At 37.4% G+C, this 21,305-nt stretch overlaps 1 protein-coding gene across 1 annotated transcript in view; it reads right to left on the reverse strand.

Moving 5' to 3' along the window:
- Positions 1 to 2,431: 2,431 nt before the first annotated feature.
- The window catches only part of DYTN (dystrotelin), a 68,303-nt gene continuing 49,429 nt past the window's right edge, over positions 2,432 to 21,305 (reverse strand). The window contains exons 9-11 of the mRNA XM_012661228.1: positions 15,108 to 15,267; positions 12,594 to 13,086; positions 2,432 to 2,706 (exon numbers count right to left, since the gene is read on the reverse strand). Of these exons, the coding sequence (XP_012516682.1) occupies positions 2,603 to 2,706; positions 12,594 to 13,086; positions 15,108 to 15,267 (757 nt within the window). The 3' untranslated portion in view covers positions 2,432 to 2,602. The remainder of the gene's footprint in view (positions 2,707 to 12,593; positions 13,087 to 15,107; positions 15,268 to 21,305) is intronic.

The following is a 21,305-nucleotide window of genomic DNA, read 5'->3' on the forward strand; positions in this document are numbered from 1 at the left end:
TATTTCCCAATTAGGATATTTGCTATTTGATTAAATACTCTATAGGTGGTTACACTTTGTGTTAAAGAGCAAAATAAAAGTAAAATGAACATTATGAGAGAAGAACCCATAAATAATTTTTTCCTGAAAACAGACCAGGCTTGAACAAAGTTTATAGCAGGAAGTACAATTAGCAAATCTATTTGAGCTGCAGACACAATGCTATTTTTATCTCTAAGTATTCCCAACTCTCCAATCATTCTATTATAACAAGTGATTGACAGCCAGTTTGAATTTCAGGTATGTTAGCAATTTCTTTGATTTTTCCAGGTCCAAAGGAAGCCTCAGTAAATGTTTTCATTGAAGGCTCAGGGCCCTCCCTAAGCTAGAAATTTTATCTAAAGTGTTATTATCAGCAAACAAAGTTTCATCTGAGGATTAGAAAGGAAGCCTAGGGAAAGCTGGGGAGAAGGTCCAGACTCAGCTTTTGGTAGGTTAAGAGAATGAGCACATTAAAAAGCTGCTGCCCTTTGACTACCTTTTCTACATATAGGCTCATGATTTTGCTTTCCTGCTACTTTCTCTAATATTTTTCATCATATTCCTTAAAACCATCACATAAATTCATTACCTCTTACAAATGGTTGAAAAGATGCCACAGTTGGAGAATGAGCTTGCAGAAGGGCCTGCCCTCTGTTCTTCCCTCGCCTTGGTACTCCACAACAGGGGTTGGTGAAACATTTCTGTAAAGGGTCAGGTGGTAAATATTCTAGGGTTTATGGGCCAGTCTCTGTCACAACTAATCAATTCTGCCTTGGTAGAACAAAAGCAGTTATCATAATATAGAAGTGAATGAGCATGGTTATGTTTCAATAAAATATTGTTTATGGACGCTGAAATTTGAATCCATACAATTTTCAGGTGTCACAAAACATTATTCTTTTGACTTTTTGAATCATTTTAAAAAACGTAACAACCACTCTTGGCTCACAGCGTGTGCAAAATAGGCAATGAGTGGACTTTGGCCCATGGGCTGTAGCTTGCTGATCAAGGCATGCTTATCAAACTTGTAAGGAGATAAGGAGAGTGAATATATTAAATGACAAAACCAAAATAAAAACTTTATGATAGGCTGAAAAGCAAATTAAAAAATACTAGGATGAAGCCAGGCACACTGGTTCCCTTCTGCAAGCCTAGCAATTTGGGAGGCAGAGGCAGGAGGATTGCTTTAGGCCAGGAGTTCAAGACCAGCCTGAGCAACAGCGAAACCCTGTCTCTACAAAAAGATAGAAGAATTAGCTGGGTGTGGTGGTGCACACTGGTAGTCCCAGCTACATGGGAGGCTGAGGCAGGAGGATCACTTGAGCCCAGGAGTTTGAAGTTGAAGTGAGCTATGATGATGCCACTGCACTCTAGCCAGGGGAACAGAGTGAGACCTTGTCTCAAAAAGAAAAAAATTAGAATGAGGTTGAACAGGGAGATTAAACTAATGTTAATTCTGTCCAAAGGGACATTATTTCACTCAGTAAACAGAAATAGGACTTGTAGATCATAAAAATTAAAATTCGCAGCCTTTCTAAATATAACTGCAGATCAAAAGAATAAGCAAAAACATTGAAATCACAACAATATTTATTGAGAAAAAGTACAGAGTAGGGGTTATAGTACAGGCTCAGGAGCTGGGTTCAAATCCTAACTTCATCAAGTAATGGTCAAATGACTTTGGACAAGTTATTAAGCCTCTTTATGCTTCAGTTTTCTCATAAAATGAGACACCAACTTCCTTGGTTTGTTGTGAGGAATGACTTAGTATATATCAACATAAAGTGCTTAGAAACTAAGTGTTCTAACAGTCAAAAAATGTTAGCTATTACTTTGGACATTAAGTAAAGCATCTATAACCTAATCCAACATGCAGAGAAAGGAGGCACACAGGTGCTTTGGTGGAACTCATTGGATGTGGGGTTTTAGAGACAAAAGTTCAAATTAAGTTTTTTTTTTTTTTGAGATACTTGTTGATTCATTTAAAGTTATAAGAAATAATGCAGAGACATCAACATACTCTTCATCCAGTTTCCCCCAATGGGGATATCTAGCATCACTGTAGTACAATATCACAATCAGGAAACTGACACTGGTATAATTCAGAGTTTATTCAGATTTCACCAGTTTTACAAGCACTCAGTTGTGTGTCTGTATTTAGTTCTTTCCAAGCCCGTTCTCCAGCAGGAGCATCCAGATAGAAAATTAGGTCATCAATGCAGTAATTTAAATGAAACTTGAAGAAGACAGTTGCCCACATTTCTGCCGATCACACACTTGAATGTCACTACCAGGGTATTCACAGTAAGGATCGCCCTGAGATGAAAACTCAGCATGGGGGCGGGTCTGACTCTCTCTCTTCTTCTTTCCTTCTCCCTCCACTGCTCACCTCTGACCTCCCTCCTCAAGACTTTACTCTGAACTGAAGAACTAAGATACGTGACCAGGGAGATTAAAAAATAAAACTTTTCTTCATAGTTTATAACTGTTGACAGCAAAGTAGAAGGCTTAATTCTTTTGATACAGATCTGAAAATGCATTTTGCCATCCCATCAATGGATCTTTGAGCCTGGACCCCTTTTCACTTCCAGCTGGGCAAGGTGATTTGATCCACAAGGGCAGAGAAGGCCCTGCACACCCGCTCAGCTCCACGGTAGAGGTCCGTGTTTACAGACGGCTGCGGACCTGAAATCAACAAACAGGAGAGTCTTTCAGAGAAGCGCACCTGTAGGTTTTCAAGCTGATCTTGGTAAAGCTCTCACACAGAGAAGAAACGGGATCCATTTTTCCTCAGTTCCTGAGGACAGTGCCCTTCCCCTAAGCTATCTAGCAAATAAGATGGCTATTATTTACCATGATCAATAGTACTAATTCAGCCAGGTGTGGGTTGGTAAGAAGCATTTTTCCATGGCTTCTAGCACAAATCTGAGTAGCCAAAAAGCCCATTATTGAGTTCTTAAAGCCTGGTGTATATCAAAATCCCCTGCAGAGTGTTAAAACAGATTGCTGGGCCCCATCCTCAAAGTTCTGATTCGGTCCAGCTGGGATGGGGCCTGAGAATTTGTATTTTTAATAAGTTCCCAGGTGATAATGAAGTGACTGGTCTAGGGACCACACTTTGAGAACCAGTGCTCTACAGTTACCTGGTTAATTATTTGAGTGGTCCTGTATGATCTATTGTATAATAGTAAGGATTGTGCTGTAGAAAGACGTATAATTTGGCAGGTATCAAGTAAAAGTTTGATATGCATAATTTTTAACCTAAGATTTCTGTTTCTAGGAATGGATCCTATAAACATATTTACATATGAGAACAAGGATACATACTATTAGGATACTCACCAAAGCATTTTTGTGATAATAAAAAGTTGGAAGCAACATAAGTATACACCAATAAATAAATTATAGTGTGTTTATTCTTTGGGATATTGTGCAATTTATCCCAAATATCCCCCAAAATAATATTGCTTAATGTCTATAATACTGAACAAGTGAACAAAGCAAAAGCGTAGTATGATCTAACTTATGTTGGAAAAGTAAAGACATACAGATATGCAAAGAAAACAGTTTGAAGGGAAATTCACTAAACCGTTAACAGTGGTAAGAGAAACAGGCAGAAGTGGGTAGAGGTCATGATGACGAATTCATTTCAAAAAAATCTGTTCACTTAGGCATTTTAATTTACAAGGAACATGTAGTATTATATTATTTGTGTTAACTAATAGAAAATAAGATCATAGGAAATGAAAGCATGGAGAGGCTTATTTTGTTAATTACATACTTTTTACCTACATGATTCATCTGTGCTGTCTTCTATTGAACATAAGAGGATAGGGTTCGTGACTTTTCTACTCCATCTGTCCTCCAACACTACTTCTTGAAGAGTTTGGTAGAGTTCGCCATAAAGCTATCTGGTCCTGGGCTTTTCCTTGTTGGGAGGTTTTTGATTACTGATTCAATTTCATTACTCGTTATTGGTCAGTTAACATTTTCCATTTCTTCATGTTTCAGTCTTGGTAGGTGAGCTAGGAATTTATTCATTTCTTCTAGATTATCCAATTTGTTGGTGTATAATTGTTCATAGTAGTCTCTTATAATCCGTTGTATTTCTATGGTGTTAGTTGTAATGTTTCTTCTTCCACTTCTGATTATTTAAGTTCTCTCTCTTTTTTTAGACTAGCTAAAGTTTTGTCAATTTTGTCAATCTTTTCAAAAAACCAACTTTTAGTTTTGTTGATTTTTAAAATTGTCTTTCTATTCTCTATTTATTTCTCTTCTAATCTTTATTGTTTTCTTCGTTCTGCTAATTTTGGGCTTAGTTTGTTTTTTCTTTTCCAGTTCCTTGAGTGGTAAAGTTAGGTTGTTTAGTTATGATCTTTCTTCTTTTTTAAGGTGAGCATTTATTGCTCTAAACTTCCCTGTTAATACGGCTTTTTCTGCATTCCATAAGTTTTGGTATGTTGTGCTTTTGTTTTCATTTGTCTTAAAATATTTTCTAATTTCCCTTTTGATTTCTTCTTTGACCCATTGGTTGTTCAAGAATGTGTTGTTTAATTTTAACATCTTTATGAATTTTTAAGTTTTCTTTCTGCTATTGATTTTTATTATAGTTTTATTTAATTATGGTCAGAAAAGATATTTGATACAATTTCAATTTTCTTAAATTTGTTAAGACTTGTTTTATAATCTAACATGTGATCTATAATAGGAAATGTTCCATGTGCACTTGAGAAGAATGTATATTGTGCTGCTATTGGGTGAAATATGCCTCTTAGGCTCATTTGGTCTATAGTATTGTTCAACATCACTGTTTCCCTGTTGATTTTCTCCCCAGAGACTCCATCCATTTTTGAAAGTTGGGGCACCAAAGTCTCCTATTATTATATTGCTTTCTATTTCTCTCTTCAATTCTGTCAATAATTGTTTTATATATTTAGGTGCTCTGATATTGGGTACATATATTATTATTATCATTGCTTTATCTTCTGAGTGAATCGACTCTTTTGTCATTATATAATGACCTTCTTTGTCTCTTCTGCCAGTTTTTGACTTAAAGTCTATTTTGTCTGACATAAGTATAGCCACCTCTCTGGTCTTTTTTGGACACCATTTATATCCCTTCCCTGTCAGCCTATGTGTCCCTAAATCTAAAGTGAGTCTTTTGTAAACAGCATATAGTTAGTTGCCTTTTTTTTTATGCATTTCACAATTCTATATCTTTTGATTGGAGACTTTAATCCAATTACATTTAAAGTAATTATTGATAGAAAGGATCATTTTGCCATTTTGTTAGTTGTTTTCTTTTAGTTCTTTTTCCCCTCTTTTCCCGTTTTCCTTTGTTTGTTATTTTTGTGTTGATATGATTTAATTCTTTTCTTTTTTCCTTTTATGTATCTTCTATAGTTATTGTCTTTGTGCTTACCATGAGGCTTATGTAAAACATCTTATAGTTATAACAGTTTATTTTAGCTAATAACAACCTCACTTCAGCAGCATACAAAAACTTTTCACTTTTAATCCCCCCACACTTTGTTATCGACATAATTCACATATTTTTATACTGTGAATTCATTAATACACTTTAATAGTTATTTTTAATGCTTTTGTACTTTTACATTAAAATTAAAAGTTATTTACACACCACTGTTTCAGTATTATAGTATTCTACATTTGTCTCTCTATATTTACCTTCACCAGTAAGTTTTTGGGTATGGTATTTTTGGTTGGCAGTTGTTTTCTTTCAGCACTTGGAATGTATCATCCCATTTCTGTAAGGTTTCTGCTGAGAAATTGATTTATAATCTTATCAGGGTTTCTTTGTACATGACAAGTCATCTTTCTCTTGCCACTTTCAAAATTCTCTTTTGTGTTGGACTTTTGACGATTTGATTATAATGTGTCTTGGTGTGGATTTCTTTGAGTTCATCTAATTTAGGGTCTGTTGGGCTTCCTAGATCTTGATATCCATTTTCTTTTCCAGATTTGAGAAGTTTGGGGCCATTACTTCTTCTTTTTTTGGCTTTAAATAACAATACGCATTTATTCTTTGCCACATCACTTATTATTTTTGTGGCTCAGGAATGTGGCTTGGCTGGCTGGTACTGGCTCAGGCTTTCTCATGAAGTTGAGTCAGTTGTCCACCGAGGTAGCAGCCATGTGAAGGCTTAAGCAGGGCTGGATGATCCACTTGCAAAGTGGCTCACTCTTGTGGCTGGCAAGTTGGCTTCTTGCCAAGTGAGCCTCTGGGTAATGGTGTGGAGGAGCAGGATCCCCTATGCAGGCATATCGGAATCTCCATGTGGAATTTTATTTTTTAATTTTTTTTAGCTATTTACCATTAAGAATAATTTAATACAAGCAATATAAGAAGAAGGCAGATTTTCAAATTCTAAAATAGAATGTCATCTATTAGTAAATAATTCTTGATTCTGAACACATTATAATGAAAAGAATAAGAGTTTTAGAGTCAGACAAAGCTGAAAACAAAGCTCGCTGGGTCAGTCATTAGTAATATGCCACTAAGGAATTTACCCTCTTTATTTTTAAAAAATTTTTTATTTTTAATTATTATGGATAGATAATAGTTGTATATATCTATAGGGTACATGTGATGTTTTGACATGGGCTTACAGTGTGAATTAATCAAGTCAGGGTAATTGGGGTATCCATCACCTCAGGCATTTATCATTTATTTGTGTTAGGAACATTCCAATTCCATTCTTTTGGTTAAAGTATACCCTGACTTGTTAATTATAGGCACTTTATTGTGCTATCAAATATTATTCATTCTTCCATCCAGGTACTAACCAGGCCTGACCCTGCTTAGTTTCTGAGATCAGATGAGATCAAGCACATTCAGGGTGTTATGGCCATAGACCAAATATTGTTCATTCTATCTAATTATCTAATTATATTTTTTCTTAACCATCCCCACGTTATCCACTCCTCCCCACTACTTTGCCCAGCATCTGGTAACCATTATTCTACTCTCTGTCTCCATGAGAGCAATTATTTTTAATATTCAGCTCCCATCTTATGAGTGAGAACATGTGAGATTTGTCTTTCTGTGCTTGGCTTATTTCACTTAACGTAATGTTCTTCAGTTCCAACCATGTTGTTGCAAATAGCAGGATTTCATTCTTTTTTATGGTTATATAATATTCTATTGTACATACTGACCATATCTCTTTATCAGTTCATCCATTGATGGATATTTAAGTTGATTCCAAGTCTTGGCTATTGTGAATAGTGCTGCAATAAACATGAGAGTTCAGATATCTTTTTGATATGTTGAATTACCTTCTTTTGGACATATACCTAGAAGTGGGATTGCTGGATCATGTGGTAGTTCTATTTTTAGTTTTTTGAAGAACATCCATACTGTTTTCCATAGTGGTTACACTAATTGACATTATCACCAAGAGTGTACAAAGGTTCCCCTTTCCCCACATCCTCACCAGCATTCATTATTGCCTGTCTTTTGGATAAAAGCCATTTTGACTGGCGTGAGGTGGCCATTATTTCTTTGAATAAGCTTTCTGTCCCTTTTCTCTCTCTTCTACTTCTAAAACTCCCATAATACATATATTGGTCGGCTTGATAGCATCCCACATATCTCTTAAACTTTCTCCATTCTTTTTCATTCTTTTTTTCTTTTTTTTCTCCTCTGGCTGGATAATTTCAAATGCTCTTTGAGTTTGCTGATTCTTTCTTCTGCTTGGTTTATTATGCCATTGAACCCTTCTATTGAAATTTTTAGTTCAGTTATTGTATTCTTCTGCTTCAAGATTTCTGTTTGGATCTATTAAAAATTTTCTATCTCTTTGCTGAATTCTCATTTTGTTCATGCATTATTCTCTTCAGCTTGTTGAGCATCTTTATGATGGTTATTTTGAATTTTCTGTCAGGAAATTCACATTTCTCTGCTTCATGAGGGTCCATTTCTGGAGCTCTGTCTTATTACTTTGTTTGGGCAACGTTTCTGTGTTACTTCATCTTTCTTTATTCTGTGTGTTGGTATCTGTGCAGTAGAAAAAAATAACCATCTCTCTTAGTCTTCACAGACTTACCTCATACAGAAGAGGACCCTAAACAATCAGTGTGGTCAGGTTCTATTGGCTCCTCAAACCTTCATGCTAGTCTCAGCTGCCATCTTTTTTTTAGCAGCCTTCAGGCATTTACAATATGATGGGTCTTGTCAGTCCTTTGAGACAGTTGAGACAGAAGATAGGCCCCTGGACAGCCCCAGAAGAGCTACAATGTTGGTTGCATGGTCAAGCTGTTTCCCTCCCAAGGAAGAAGCTGGGATCTGGTTTTATTCATCTTCTTGCTTTGTGCTGAGCCTGTTGGAAAAGCTGTGGCAAGTGTTTTCATGCTAGTCCAAGCTGCCATTGTTGTTTTCAAACCGTGCTCTCCTAACCCCATCGCTCTACTCCCCTGTCTTCCTTTCTCTTCACTGAAACCTATGGTGGCAAATGAATGGCAAAAAGGGATGGGAGAGAAGCTTTAAAAATAATTTAGTAGATGTACACAAGAAATTTTACTCTCAAATGGAAAGAAAATAATTTAATAATACAGTAAAATTGGAGGATTTTTTCCTGTTTTTGAAACCACAGGAGCAAAGAACATTAGACAATTTTTCAAATCTAATTCCTTTCCTGAAAGTGTTAATCAAATTGTTCACTGCTGATTTTCAATCCAACATTTAGAATTTAAAGAGGTTTGAGGAACTTCTTCCAACACAACTTTCTCTTTTCCATTAAGCTCTCATAGTCTCTTGAAATCCCATTATCTTAGATCTTGATACTGAATGACTCTATTCAGCTAATGTCAACAACTGCTCCAAACTGATCATTAGGTTTGCTGTTTTAGTCTTATTAAGCCTTTAAGTAATCTATAGTTTATCTTAATTTTGAAATGTGTTGGCTCCTTAGCAAAGCTGCAATCCAAAAGGGTAGTCAACTACTAGGATAATTAGCACACTGGGTGAATATATTGACACTCCGTCTGAGTAAATCTTAGCTTGTTACAAACGGTAGATCTTTCTAATTTTCCCAATTCTCAATTAAAAAAAAACTAGAACAGTAAAGTGATTAGAAACTTTCTGCTGTTATCTGATGCATCCATGACAGAGATTCAGGGAACCAAAGGTAACCAGTACCTAATTTAGCCTGTTTCACTTTCCACATCTTCATCCATGTAGTTATCACACTTTTGGCTCTGATTAAGTTTGGTATATTTTTGGTAAGCATGCATAGATTATATATAAATTATGGAGTGTATTTTTATAATCCATATTTCCAATGGCTAAGTAGAGTTTGAAAATGGGGTCCTATTAAATACGAGATTGAATAAGGACACAAACTTCGTTAGAAATATTTGAGTGAGGAGTGATATGTAATGCAAAACAGTAGTTATGAAGATTAACATAGATCCTTATATTTAAAGGCCTCAAAGAAATAAGACTAATACAAAAGAAATTAGATTATAAATTTAAATCTCAACCATTAGTATTTGTTGACTCATCATAAAGTATAGAATACTATAATAACAAAAAGAGAAGATATATACCTTCCTGCTAATACAATAAGCATGTTTATATGATAGTGCATACTTCCTGCAGAAGCATCTCAGTGGTTCTACTGAGATTGCAAATGAAAACAGAAGTAAATTTTTGCGACATATATTTTTTATGTTTTTGACAAGATTTGATAATGCTAATATTTATACATTATTGCATCACCTGAATTTAGAAGCACACTTTATGCTTTCATGGTTTTCCTTTTAATAATATAATGATGCATATGTATACCTACACATATATATGCAGACCTTGAAAAGTCACCTAAAATACGAATGGATCTTTTAGCTTTAGGAATTAAACTGCACAAATGTTGGGATATTGCCTTCCAACTATGGTGTAGTAGACCTTCTCTTAGGAATCTAAAATATGCAGTATAGTGTGAGGCAAAGGTGATAACCACTACAGTATGGAAATCACCAAAATATGCAATATAGTGACTACATTTGTGAGGGCTGACCCAACACAACATTTTAGAAATCAGCAACTTTCATCGGCTCATTTGGAGAAACAAAAACAAACAAACAAAAAAAGACTAAGATGTCAAAGACTAAAAACCTTTTCTGTAAAGCCCAATTTTTATGTGAAATTTTCCTGAAAAGTTCAAGTGGATATTGACTTTGCTTTGAATACTCATGATGACCCCAAGGATGTTTAGATGGTAATACAGTGGGTGGAATTTTATGTCAGCTTAAGAATCAGGCACAAGGAGTTCCCATCCTGTCTTTGTCTCAGGAAATCTGAGCATACTTTTTGCATCTTTCTGAATTGGTTTTTTTTTTGAGACAGAGTCTCACTCTTTTGCCCGGGCTAGAGTGCCGTGGCGTCAGCCTAGCTCACAGCAACCTCAAACTCCTGGGCTCAAGCAATCCTACTGCCTCAGCCTCCCGAGTAGCTGGGACTACAGGCATGCGCCACCATGCCCGGCTAATTTTTTCTATATATTTTCAGTTGTCCGATTAATTTCTTTCTACTTTTAGTAGAGACGGGGTCTTGCTCTTGCTCAGGCTGGTCTCGAACTCCTGAGCTCAAACAATCCACCTGCCTCGGCCTCCCAGAGTGCTAGGATTACAGGCGTGAGCCACCGCGCCTGGCCCTGAATTGGTTTTTTCTAATGCAAAAACTGTAACTCCAACTCCGTTACTGTAGAGCTTTTTAGAATCACAAAATAATTAGTTCATTGACTGGCTCTACGAAGTTCTGTATGAAACTGACATTATTATGTGCTCAGTTTATAGCTCCCAATGGTCATAGGACGAATTGTGTTTACCCTTCCGCAAATTCATACTTTGAAGTCCTAACCCCCAGTACCTTAGAATGTGACTATATTTGGAGGTAGAGTCTTTAAAGAGATTAATTAAGTTGAAATGAGGTCATTAGGGTGGGCCCTAATCCATATGACTGGTATCCTTACAGGAAGAGAAAATTTGGACACAGACATACACAGAAGGAAGACGATATGAAGACACAGGGGGAAGACAGCCTTCAATAAGCCCCAGGAAAGAGACCTCGGAAGAAGCCAATGCTGCAGACACCTTGATCCTGGACTTCTGACCTCCATGTTTGTGAGAAAATAATTTTTTGTTTGTTTGTTTAAGCCACTCACTCTGTGGTACTTTTTTATAGCAATGCCAGCAAACTAATACACCAATTCAGAAATATTTTGAGAAGGCCTCCTCTGACACAGAAACACATAAGAATGTTATCTTTCATTTTATCACAAGTCTCTAGATGATCACTCCAACATAAACAATCTTGGGTTTTCTTAAAAAGAAATTTGCACATACAGTGACCCTGAACAACACTCGTTTGAACTGTGCAGGTCCACCTACGCATACATGGATTTTCTTCTGTCTCTGCCACTCCTGTGACAGCAAGACCCACCTCTCCTCCTTCTCTCCTCAGCCTACTCAGTGTCAGGACAACAACGATGAAGATATTTATGATGATCCACTTTCACTTAATGGATAGTAAATATATTTTCTCTTCCTTACAATTTTCTTAATAACAGTTTCTTTTCTCTGGTTTACTTTATCGTAAGAATACAGTACATAATACATAGGACATACAAAATATGTGTTAGTCGACTGTTATCAGTAAGACTTCTGGTCAACAGTAGGCTATTAATAATTAAGGTTTTGGGGAGTAAAGGCTATACACAAATTTTCAACTGTGAAGGAGGTCAGTGCCCCTAAACCCTGTGTTGTGTAAGGGTCAATTATGCAGTTCCAAACTTACGATGGTGTGACTTAAAATTTTTTAATTTTACAATGGTGTAAAAGTGATATAAATACAGTAGAAACCTTAGTTCAAATTTTGAATTTGGATCTTTTCCCAGGCTAGTGATATGAGGTACAATAGTCTTTTGCGATGCTGGGTGGTGGCAGCGAGCCACAGTTCCCAGTCAGCCGCATGGTCATGAGGGTAAACAATGATACTGTATTCTACAGTGCACTGCAGTCAATAAATCCCATGAGGTATTCAATGCTTTATTATAAAATAGGCCTTGTGTTAGATGATTTTGTCCAACTGTTGGCTAATAGGAGTGTTCTGAGCACATTTAAAGTAGACCAGCCTAAGCTATGATGTTAGGTAGGTTAGGTGTATTAAATGCATTTTTGACTTAATGATATTTTCAATTTACTATGGGTGTATCAGGATATAACCTCATTGTAAGCTGAGGAGCATCTATATATGTATATATGTAAAGATAACAAAATACTCTAAATAAGAAATAAGAAAGATAACAAAATACTCGAAATAAGAAATAAGACAATGTCACTCCAAAACACAAGAAACAACTATAATAAAGAAGGATATTTTTTAAAAAGCCTTCAGAATTTAGTAATGAGTTATAGTGTATGCAGAAGATGATAACGAATCATCATTTAGATGAATTGTAGCTGTTGGGCAAAAGTTATGACATCAAGTTTTTAAAAAGGCAGCCTGAATCCCTGGCCATCACTATGTCTATTGATTGTGAAACCCTTACCTGACGGCATTTCTAAATTGAAGGCATCCATAAGTTTTGACAATAGTTCTTGCAGTTCCTCTTCTTCCAGCTCATTCTTTCTCTCTTCGATGTTACCCGTGTCTTTCCTTTCTGTAGGTGCCAAAGCAGCACTGCTCATTTCAGCAGGAGCCATTTGGGGGGTGTCCTGCAGCAGTCCCTCCTGATAAATGAATAGGGAGCTCAGGATTTCCTTTGGCATCTTGTGTGCTTGGCTTTGTGCCCTGGTGCTTTGCAAATTGGTCTCTGGTGATTCTGAATTTGGTAGAGCACGCTCTGCATTTGCTTGACTTCTGTGACTTCCATCGACCTTGGTGGGGTTAGGAAGAGGTTCCCATTTTGAACTGCCCCCAGTGGAGTTCTTGATCTGGAAAGAATCTCCTCCTTTCCAAAACCTTTCAGCTGAAGAATGGTCAACCTTGGATACCATATTTTGACAGGTAGAAGATGAAGGATGGAGTGGCTGCAACATCGCCTAGATAAAGAAAACTTTATGAAGAAATGAACCTTTATCTTACTTTTTTCATAAATGCATTAAATTTCATTATTCCAATAGAACATTCTAAAGCGAGGCTTTTTTTCCTCCTCTCTAAATATATTATTATAATTAATTTTATTTTATGCTGCTAATTCTACGTCAAAACTCTCTACAAGAGGTGGAAAAGCTCAGGTTCTAAAATATCACAGAGAATAATCACAAGAAATTTGGGAAAATTCTAGGTTCTCAAAAGCTCAGGTTCTATAAATATCATAAGGAATTTCTGAAAATATAATCATATTTTGAATTGCTAGATAAAATTATTACAGTAAAACATGTTCATAATGATATGTCTGGTAAGTATGTTACAAGGGGCTTCACAATAAGCCACAGGTATGAAATCTGGGGATGCGCTCTACATAAAGCATAGTTCTCAAAGGGTGGCCCAAAGACCCTAGGAGATGCCTGAGACCCTTTCAGGAGTCCGTGAAGTCAAGATTATTTTCATAATGATACTTAGATGTTATTTGACTGTTCGTTATGTTGACATGTGCACTGATGGTGCAAAATCAACAATAAGTAAAGCTGTTGGTGCTTTAGCACAAATCAAGGCAGTGTCGCCAAACAGTGCTAATAATCAGGGTGTTCTACACCACCATATGCCAGCAATTAAAACAAAAATGCCAGTGCTACTTAAGAATATCTTTGATGGAGTAGCAATAGTTCTTCATTTAAAAAATAATAACACATGTCATTTTAATATTGTGTGTGATGAAATGTGAAGTGTGCAGAAAGTACTTCTGATGCATACTGAAATGCAACAGTTGGTTCTTGTGCCAAAGAAACACTGACTGGCATACTATGGTTATTCAGATGTGGGTATTTGGCAAACATTTTCTCAAAAATGAACTAAGTCAGAATGTCACTGCAAGGAAAGTAATGAATAGTATTTGTTGTCAATTGTAACAGTTAAGTTTTCTAGCAAAAATTAGAATTTTGGAAAACTTGCATCTGCCACCATGAGCTTGATAGCTTTCCAATTTTCAAACAACTTTCTGATGAGATTAGTGGTGACATTAATGAGTATGAATGTTTTCGATTTTGTATAATGAAATGGGTAGAGCATTAGGACATTCAGCATAGCTCAGTGAGCCACCATTTTCCGTGTGATCAATGTAAGATGTTACAAAATCATGCATGGGTGGAAGATCCATTCAGAGAGCATACTGAAGCACTGGATGTTACTGAGACAGTGTGAAATAGATATGGTTTCAGGTTCCATATTGCCCTGTCATGTATCATGTTTTAGTGTAGCATCAAAGAAAATTATCCCCAAGTATCTGAAAGGCTATTAAAATACTCCTCTCTTTCTCAACTGCAAATCTGTGTGAGGCTTGATTTCTTCATATGCTTCAACCAAAACATCTTGCAGCATGTTGATTGCTGAAGCAGTTACGAAAATTCAGCTATCTTTTCTTATGCCAGACATTAAAAAGATTTGTAAAAAATGTGAAACAACGCCACTCTTCTATGTGTTTTTAAAAAAACATATAGTTATTGTTGAAAAGTGTTACATACATAATGGGTTTATTATTTTTACGTTTTAGTTAAAAATACATTTTAAACAAATTTTCAGTTTTAATTTTTATATGGTAAGTAGCAATAGACATAACTCACAGAAACGAAAGTTTCTTGGGGTCCTCAAAAATTTCAAAGAATGTACAAGGTCTCCTGAGACCAAAAGGTTTAAGAACCAATGCTGTAAAGAATCACTTTGCCCCAGGTCTGTGGTTTCTAAACGGTACAGATCCTATTGTCTTGCAATGACACTAGCTTCCTGAGGGGGAAATATATAGTCTGGAGGATGGAAGTGGGAAGAGGTCAGGGAAGAAGAGGGCAAGTGAAGAAGCTGGTCAAAGTGAGCTGTGAGGCTTCAGGCTATGGGTCTCCCTTGGCTGGAGGACTCGAGGTTAGACTTGCAGGTGGTCCACACGGCCAGTGTCTCCCACATTTTATACCTGGAAATCCTGTCCCATCTGTTGTAGCTTGGTCCATATACTATTCTGGTTGGTTGTGAGTTTGCGAATCTTGGTTTCAAACCGGCAACTTCTTTCTTCCTGGGCGGTGTGTATCACTTGCAACTTGTCTTTGCATTGGTTTAACTGTTTTTTAAGGAGCCTGAAAAGAGAAGAGATTGGAGTGGTTTGGAAGGGCAAGAGGTCAGTATATTAACTAGAGCCCCGGCAAGATGTACGGCAGTCTTCCCTGTGGGAGGGGACACTGGAGAAGCCTGTGCCTCGGTTATTATCTAACATCGATCAATACTGTTTTATTCCATTTGTTCTTTTAAAACATAAGGCAGGTCATGTCACTGGGCTGCTCAGAACTCTCCAGGGGCTCCCATCCTCATTTTGGAATAAATTGAAGGCCTTCCGGAGGTGGACAAGCCTGGCAAAGATGTCCCAGACCCCCATTCCCTCTGGGACCCCATCTCCTGCTCTTCCCAACTCACACGCGGCCCCCCAGCCACTCGGAGCTCCTGGCTCCTCTTCGGACTCTGCCGGCTTGTTTTTCCCTCACAGTCTTTGCTCTTTGGCTCCCTCTGCTGGAGCCCTCTGTCCTCCCCTGATCCTTGCTGGGTTCCTTACCTCGGCTCCAGCAAGTCTTTGCTCAAGGTCACCTTTTCAGTGAGGCCTTCCCTAACTGCCCTGCTTGAAACTGCAAACCACACCTCCAGCGCAGACATCCTCTTCCTTTCTTTTTTTGTCTCTGTGGCTTTTCCCCACGTCTAGTTACCACAGAGCTTGAAGAGTCTAACCTTCAAACTTCCGTACATACTCCATGTTTTATTTATTATTTTACTTATATATTACTCTATTACTTAATTGCTTATTGCCTCTTTATTCTGGCAACTTTTCCCCCTCATTTTGTTAATCGCCATGTCCTCAGCCCCAGGCCTAAAATAGTCCCCTCCATATAGCAAGTACACAATTAAAATTGGCTGAGTAAATTAGTCTTATTTGATCACTGCTGTTGGCATATTTGTGGAATCTGTGGAAATTGGCTCTCTCGTGTGAAGTGCAATGTTTCTCAAGGTTAGAACCTTTGGAATTCCTAATCGCCATAGAGCTGGGAGAGGTCTTGGAATTTTGTTTGGGCTCCCATTCAAAGGGGGCGTCTCTGAAAGAGCCCTCAAACTTCTAGACAGTGACGCTCGGCTGAAGAGGGCGCCTGACTCTAAAATCCTTGATCATAATTGAAGTTTCAAGTACATTTTTATGATGGGTTTTTCAGAAAGAAGTCAGCCCAGGGGTTTTCTATATAGCCGACAACAAAGAAACATTCCCAGAAGGCCTCTCTAGAGAGTGTTCTCTGTACCTAAAGCGTTGCATGAGGTATGACCACAATGGTATCAGTACCTGTCTCTGTCCCATGTTGCCCTCCACTTGTATGTCTCCACTTCCTCCTCTCTGGCCCATCCACGATGCTTGAACAGCTGGATGACACGCATATCCTTTCACGATCCAGGTGAAAATAGGCAGAGCCCTATCAGAAGTCTGGTTCTTTTCTTATTCTTCTTTTTTTTAAAAAAAGAAATTCTATGAAGTGTTTCTGGTAAACACAATTCACCTGGGGCCATATTTTCAGCAACTGGGAGCCCAATACTTTTCAGGCAAATAGCCACTATTAACAAATAGCGCAGGTTATCTGAGAAATAATTCCTCTCAGATGACCTGATATCTGCCTTTCTAAACTGTGTTTCTTTCTATGTATTTCTGCTTTCTGGAGCTGAGCAATTTGAACCTCCCAATAGGCCTTCAAATGAAACATAAATACTCCCTGGGCAAGATAATCATGCACAGAGCAGTGAAATATTACTTTCCTTCATCAGTACCTTGCACCGTGTAGAATGATAAATAGGTAACTAATAATTACTCTTTCTGTTAATATAGTCTAAGAGTGTATTGCTTTTTAAATAATCAGTGACATGATGTTATATGTTACTGAAATTGCAGTTAACTATCACATATATCTCAGAGCTTTTTCACACTACTTGTTGTGAACCTGGGCCTACAATTGTAGCACTTTTCTTTAATCCCTTAAAATCTGGTCTTTATTAATTGCCCCCCTGTTCCAGCTCTATTAAATGTTAGTGACTCAACATTGTCATTACCTGGGCCTTTTGTTACCATGTCACACACACTTTCGAGAATCATGCCTTCTACAATTTTATCCAAATCATTGATAAAAATGATGGTGAATACAGGAACAAAGATGGAGCCTTCATGTTGTATTCCATTTAACAATCAGCCTCACACTTTGGTATACTCTGTGGTGATAAATACTTTCTCAGGATATCAATGGTGTATGCAGTAAATATGGATTATAAAAAAGAGAATAACTTAGTTTAAAATAATTAGCTTTAAACGATTATTTTAAGAACTTAGTTTTAAACAATTAAATTTCAAAATTTCTTTTTTATTTCCATGTTTTAAGTTTCGAAATTGTCTTTTTATTGCTATCCTACTTTCTTTGATGCTGTTTCTAATTTCTTTTCCTTATTCTATGAAAAAGATTAAAATTACTTTTAACATTTACATTACTTTGATATTTTAACACCATTTATTAACTCCTTTTCATGAGTTATTAAGAAATTTAAAAACTGTTCCCTATCTTTCATACATTTAGATTATGAGGCATACCTCCTCGTGTATATTTACATGGAATCACTAGTGTATTGGGCATCCCCTGTCCCCTCAGGGGACACTTCTTATTGAAGAGCCAGGAATTTTGCCTTCTAAAGGAATGACAGCAGGAGACAGGAGCTGAGGAATTATTAGTTCCTTGAGACACAATAAGAAGATGGTAGGCAGTTTCCAATCAGCCTAATACCTGGTAGAAAGTTAGATTCCGTTGGAGAAAGTGTGTTGATTTCTTTAGAGGTAGCTAAAACACACACACACACACACACACACAAGACACACACACACACACAAGAATCAGTACTTCACTAAAAGTGCTCGACCAACTTCCAAGGAATAAAATCAGGCAATGAAAAGTCCAAACTTAATATAATCAGCCAGGTGATTTTTGTTATGCTGAATTACTCAAATAGAGTCAAAGCCCCCTTTTTACCTTCATATTGGAATCATAGGATTTCTCTGCTTAAATTGTCTTCCAAATTAGACAAAAGAGCATGGCGAAATCTTTGTAGGAAAGTTTTCTGTCAAAGCAAAGGAAATGCTCTTGATTTGTTGCTGCTGTCAGTATTTGTGCACATACACGTGGCTCCTACCTTCTCTCCCTGTGGAGAGCAGTAATGGATTCACGAATCCTCCAGAGTTCATTCCTAATGCTGACTATGGTCTAGAGAAGCAAGAAATACAGAAAATAAGTTTTTGGTTAGAATTTAATCCACATTCCTAAAAATCCATTATAAGAATATGGTAATGATGCTTTTCAAAGAAATTCAGTCTATTTCAAAAAGAGGCTGCCATTTGGGTTTACGTCATGTACAGTGGTGCCAATGTTCATATGCTCAAAGTACAGTTACACAGTCTAATTTGCATAAAAGTTAAAATATACAAAAGAGTTATAGGTTTTAACAATAAGTGACAACAATCTCTTGCCCAAGCTAGGTTGCTGCCCTGAACATCTCCTTCCCCAAAAAAGCAGTTGGGACACTTTCTTTCCCTTGGTTTATGAGGTGTCTCACTTCCACTTCCCACCTTCTATGGTTTAACTTTCTTGTCTTTCCATTGCTGCCTGCCTGGGTATATACTTAAGAGTCATCATTTCTCTTTGAATTCACCAAGTCTTTTGAATTAATAAAGGTCGACTTTGCTCTCATTTAGGCCCTCCGCACCAAACTTTGTCTCTCGCATCACACTCTGCTCCCTGAACTGCAATGTGAGGGCAAGTTCTGACCTGACCCAGAGTGGCCCAGGGTCCTGGGGCACCATGTTCCAGCCCTTGGCTCCCACACGTCTGGATGGGAGATTGGATTTCATTACGCTCCATTTATAAAGCAGCTGTGGCTAAACTCTGCAGCCTTCTCTCCTCCCTGAAAATGACCTGAAGTGGGGCTGGCCACCTTAGGAACATCATTCCATAGGCATGGCTTGAAAGAGGAAGAGGGAAGGGCAGGAAGAAGAAACTGAGCTACATACAGACTTCAAGTCACATTCTCTGGTTGGCGTGTCCCCTTGCAGCCCCTCAGGGTGACCTGTGCCTATCTGCTTCTTCATTGAAATACTCAAACAGCTTCCACATGTGTAGCATAGTCTTTGAATCAGTGATCTTAATATTACTAATATGAAAAAAACCTTTAGAAGTGTTTCTTACATCAATATTATTATACAGTTCATATTTTTCTGCAATTGAGAAGCATTTCAGGTTAGCACATATGGGCCTACCATGGTATAGCCTTAGAATAGCTACCATGGTTTATTTACTGAGTCATTCTGAATGCAAGGATATTAGGCTCTTTCCAATTTTTCAAATTAAAAGCAATGCTGCAGTGAACAAAGCTGTACATGCCTTTCTGTGTACATGTACAAGGTTCTTGGGGTTTAAGTTTAATAGATACCATCTACCTAGAAGCAAAATATTCAAACCAAACCAAAATTTGAAATTACTAAGAGTTCAGAAAGGTATCTCTTTGCAATATAACTATTTGAAATCCATACCTTTCTAATATATCATCATCAATAATTAAAAAAAAAATACAATGGGAAAAGTCTCTACTCATAATAGCAACAACAAACATAAATGGCCTAGGGTAACCTCAGTGAGAAACAGGTGGAATGACAGGACATAAGCTACCTGTAACCTTTTGCTGAGAGAAAGAAAAAGACTTGAAAAGAATAGAGATGTCGGGAGTTTGCAACTCTCCTAACAAATCGGATCCCAGGCAGGAACATTGCAAGAGATTGGAAATAAAGGAGACAAAGACAAAGTATAGATTGAAGTGATGGGGAAATCAGGAGTCCTCCAGCATTCCTGTGAGCCAGAAGGCGATGAGTGGAGTCCCGCATTAATATTTATTCTTTCAGCAAACAATTATCATCAATCACTGATTTACATGTACATATCATGAGTTTAAGTTTTGAGGTCTCCCAAAGTAGCAATAAACTAGCTAAGTATACACAAGTTAAAGATAAAATCATAAGTCAGCAGTAAAGTGTATAATCCAAACAGGAATAAAGAGATCACATACTTTGTTCTACTTTATCTAGTTCCTCATTTACTGAGACATGAACTCAGGAGAGAGATAGGAACATTGCCTCAGGCTTACAATAGCAAACTGCTCTTATCTGCTGGGCTGACATCCTTTGATCTTTCTCTCCGCCTTCAGATTACAAGTCCGGATCCATTTGCAGACATCCAGGCTGTTGTCCCTCAGGCTTCAAGGTAGGGTCTATTTGCAGACATCCCTGATCGGTGGAATGTCCCCCTCAAGGTCGAGCAGCTTTTGCTCAGTGAACTGACATGTCCACAGGTTGCTCTTTGGCAAAGTCCTGTCCCACTCCTGGGGTTCTCATGTCTTGACCCTAACCCTCAACATAGAGAGACCTAAATATTGTTACTGGAAATTCAGTGCTTGTCCGTGTGGCGAAATCAGTGAGAATGAAGAAGGAAGACAAGTGGTTGGAGGAAAAGGAAAGAGAAGTTTATTAATTTGCCAGCAAATGAGGAGGGTGGCAGACTAGCATGTCAAAAGACCACCATCCTACTTTTAAGCAGGAAAATATAATAGGGAGTTTTTGGCAGTTGGGCTTGGGTCTATGTGACCAGTGTCACATGTCTACATATTGTGGCATCAGGCTATTGTTGTTTAACTATAATTGGTAGCTTTGGTAGATCTTATCTCTGGTGGCTACGATCTTGTGACCCTTGTCCCAACAATTCTGTTGAGCTATCTCCTGTGGTTTAAGGTACTTGAAAACAAGCAGTGGAGGACATTTTTCAGCTCCTTTGATTGCTGACCTCAGGAAGGAATGTAGGTTTTAATTCCCAGAAAGTGTGTGGGGTTTTAAAGAGAAAACTTGTAATACATTTCACTGCCCTTTTTCAGACCTTTACCTCTGTTACAATATCACAAAGACAATGGATGATTTCACATCAACATACAGGCTTAATGCAAAGCTAACCAAAATACTGTCAGGATTGATTTTGGCACTTTACAGATGATTTCAAAATTCTTTTAGAAGAAC

This window comes from Propithecus coquereli, unplaced genomic scaffold (genome assembly GCF_000956105.1).
Source record: "Propithecus coquereli isolate 6110/MARCELLA unplaced genomic scaffold, Pcoq_1.0 Scaffold70, whole genome shotgun sequence".
In the NCBI taxonomy this organism is placed as follows: domain Eukaryota; kingdom Metazoa; phylum Chordata; class Mammalia; order Primates; family Indriidae; genus Propithecus; species Propithecus coquereli.